This window comes from Benincasa hispida, chromosome 4 (genome assembly GCF_009727055.1).
Source record: "Benincasa hispida cultivar B227 chromosome 4, ASM972705v1, whole genome shotgun sequence".
In the NCBI taxonomy this organism is placed as follows: domain Eukaryota; kingdom Viridiplantae; phylum Streptophyta; class Magnoliopsida; order Cucurbitales; family Cucurbitaceae; genus Benincasa; species Benincasa hispida.
The window spans coordinates 67,356,813-67,359,930 of record NC_052352.1 but is presented as its reverse complement, the minus strand read 5'-3'; the positions used below and the strand labels follow the sequence as shown (position 1 = coordinate 67,359,930).

General features: G+C 30.7%; 1 protein-coding gene across 1 annotated transcript; it reads left to right on the top strand.

Moving 5' to 3' along the window:
• The first annotated feature begins 991 nt into the window (after positions 1 to 991).
• LOC120075010 lies at positions 992 to 2,751 on the top strand. Its single transcript, XM_039028146.1, has one exon. It carries the CDS (start codon positions 1,254 to 1,256, stop codon positions 2,049 to 2,051), a length of 798 nt encoding a protein of 265 aa, XP_038884074.1. The 5' UTR covers positions 992 to 1,253; the 3' UTR covers positions 2,052 to 2,751.
• The last annotated feature ends 367 nt before the right edge of the window (positions 2,752 to 3,118 follow it).

Sequence of the window (3,118 nt, the reverse complement as noted above, 5' to 3'; positions counted from 1 at the left end):
ATTTTTTTTTTTTTGAAATCAATGCATTATTGATTTTGTAAATTAATTTCAAAACCATACAAAGTAAATTAATTTCACGGAATTGTAATTTTTACATTATGTATTCAAACTCTATAATTCATTCACTAATTTCTCTATAAAGAAAATTAAAAATAAAAATCCTAATTTGAATGAAAATAATAAAACTTAGGGCAGGTTTGAAAAATAATTTTAAAATAATTAAAATTACTTTTGTCATTTTTAAAATCACTTTTAAATATGTTTTTAATTATTTAAAATCAATTTTGATGAAATATGAATTACATTTAAAAATATTACATTAATTTTGAGTGATTAAATAAGTATTTAATAAAAATTTTAAATATAACAATTTTAAAATCACCTCAAACTTATATAAAATCACCGTTGATAACTTTGTCAAAGGCTCAAAGTTTACCAATTTCGTATCATGTACCATTTTTCTATAAAAATTTATTTTTTTTGCTTGCATTGGATAAAAAATTGATTACTCGCCCAAGTTTTAAGTAAAAATTGCTTATATATATATTTTTAATTTAAATTTCGTCTTTTTGGACAATTGATTTTTTTTTTATTAAATATGATCAATGATCCCTCCCTAAAAACAAATTAAATTTAATTTTTAACGTATTTTTTACTTACATTAAAGCACAGTATCGTATTGAGCTAATCAAGTCTACTGTAATCCTAATGTGATGATCATATCTATCACAATCTTTATTTTTCTCCATTCATCACAATACTCATGGCATTAAATATGGATATTGTCATGACCACATCTATCAAATATTGATGTGAAGTTGAGAAAGATGAAATTAAGATTACTATAGATATAATCATCTCTAATATGATAGCGTGGTATGTTTTAAATAAGTCGAAGGTAATTGTTTTTTTTAGGAGTGGGTCATTAATGATTTGCTCGGGATTATCTCTTAAAATTAAAAAGATAAAAATAAATTCCTTTAATTTTGCCATGAGAACAAATAATTGGGTTAAGAAATTCGTCGACGGCAGGTTGTTATTAAACGCCCTCTGTTTCTCAGAGTTGCTCTTCAACCAACAAAGTCTGATTATGAAAACTTGGTCTCTGAAATAAGCCTTCGAATTCTTTTAATTTGGCCTCTTCTCGATTTTGTTCATCTTCTTCCTTCTTCTCTCTCAGACCCTGTTTTCCCCCTCTTTCCATTGGCTCTTCTTCATTTTTATGCTCATCATTCCATTCCAATTCCAAATCCATGGCGATCGACGCCGCCGTTTCTCCTGACATTTCTGTTGCCGCCGCAATGAGCCCTAGAATTTCATTCTCTCACGATTTCTCCCTTACCGAACCTATTCCCGTCGAACAACGCCCTAGTTCCCGATCCAAATCCTCCTCCGGTTTCAATTCCAGCTTCGATTTCGATTTCTGCATTCCCGAATGTTCCGATCACGAATCCTCCTCCGCCGATGAAATTTTCTCCCACGGCAAAATTCTTCCTCTCCAAATCAAGAAGAAACCGGACGAGCCACTCGATCACTCTTCTTCTAATCATTCTCATGCTTCATTGACGCGAACGAAATCGCTCGATCTCAATGCGGATAAATGTTTGAAGAAAGATCCATCGTTGAAGGAAATCAAGGCTACGAGTAATGATTCTGAAGAGAAACAAAGTTCTAATTCCAATTCCAATTCCAATTCCAAATCGTTTTGGCGTTTCAAAAGAAGCAGTAGCTGTGGCTCTGGTTACACTCGGAGCTTATGTCCTTTGCCGCTTCTCTCGCGAAGCAATTCGACTGGCTCTGCGTCGAATATTAAGCGGACGCCATTGTCCAAAGACGGTGTACATCAAAAGCAAAGCTCTCATAGAAACGCGTCCAAAAATTCGTTACAGTGTTCGTCTTCAATTGGATATCAGAAACCTCCATTGAAGAAGGTACATGGTTCGTACGGTAATGGAGTTCAAGTAAACCCTATTCTAAATGTTCATTCGGGGAATCTTTTTGGTTTAGGCTCAATATTCTCTTCTGCCATTGATAGAAGCAAGAAAAAATGATTGGTTTCTTTTATATTGTTTTTCATTTTCCCCTGAATAGTAATCTGATTGTCCGATTTGCAAAAAGGTTGCGGAATGGAATCTGTAATTTCCTTTTTTACTCTCTTTTGCTCTTTTTGATATTGAATATGATTCTTAGAACATAAGATAATAAAAGAGCTGGTTTTTGTGGTTTGATTCACTGAATGATTGATGTTAAACAGAAGAACTATGAAGTTAATTTAAGAAAGTCAAAGGAAAAGGCAATGTTGAAATGTTAACAAAATGGGTTTAGGGATTGAATTTTTAGATAGAGAAAAGAGGATGAAGATGAAGATGAAGATGAAGATGAAGATGAAGATGGATAATGTATGGTAGGAGGCGAGGGAGTGGTGGTATAATTCAAGGCACATGCAGGCTTTTGGAGGAAAAAAGGACAGGTTAGGCATTTGCTTTTTTCTTTGTTTGTCCATTGCTATTCTTCTTTTTCTGCTTTTGGTATTTTCTAACACACAAAACATAAAATCTCAATTTGGTTTCCATCATATATATCTTTTCTTCTCTCTCTTATACAGAAACAGTGTACTTTTGTGTGTCTTAAGTGTTTGTATTTTGGCTTTGAGGGAATATCCTTGAGTGTAAAATCCACTATTGGGATCTTTTCATTCTAATTTGTTTTTAGCTTTAATTATAAAATATACATGTATTCTTTCTTTCCAAAGGTTATAATGTTATCTTTTTTACATTTTTGAGTCGTTTTGTTTAAAGTTTTTTTTAGATGTCTGGAAATAAATGATATTTGGGAATCAAAGATAAACTGTGTTTGGTTGTGCATGAAATATCTATAGAATTTTATGATAAAAAATTATGTTTATATTTAATTTATGAAATTAAGAATGAAAATCTTATTATAAATTTAATACATCAATGAATTAAAGAATAAACAACATTCAATATATCGATGAAAAATTAATTAATTATGAATCAGTAATAATTTTACTTATAAATATTTGAAGATTGGGTAATTTATAATTTAAAATTAACTAATTAATGCATTTAATAAACGTCATACTAATTATAATCTAATA

Bases quoted from the DNA above. Each gene is read 5' to 3' on its own strand.
- LOC120075010 (XM_039028146.1), top strand. From the start codon at position 1,254: ATGGCGATCGACGCCGCCGTTTCTCCTGACATTTCTGTTGCCGCCGCA.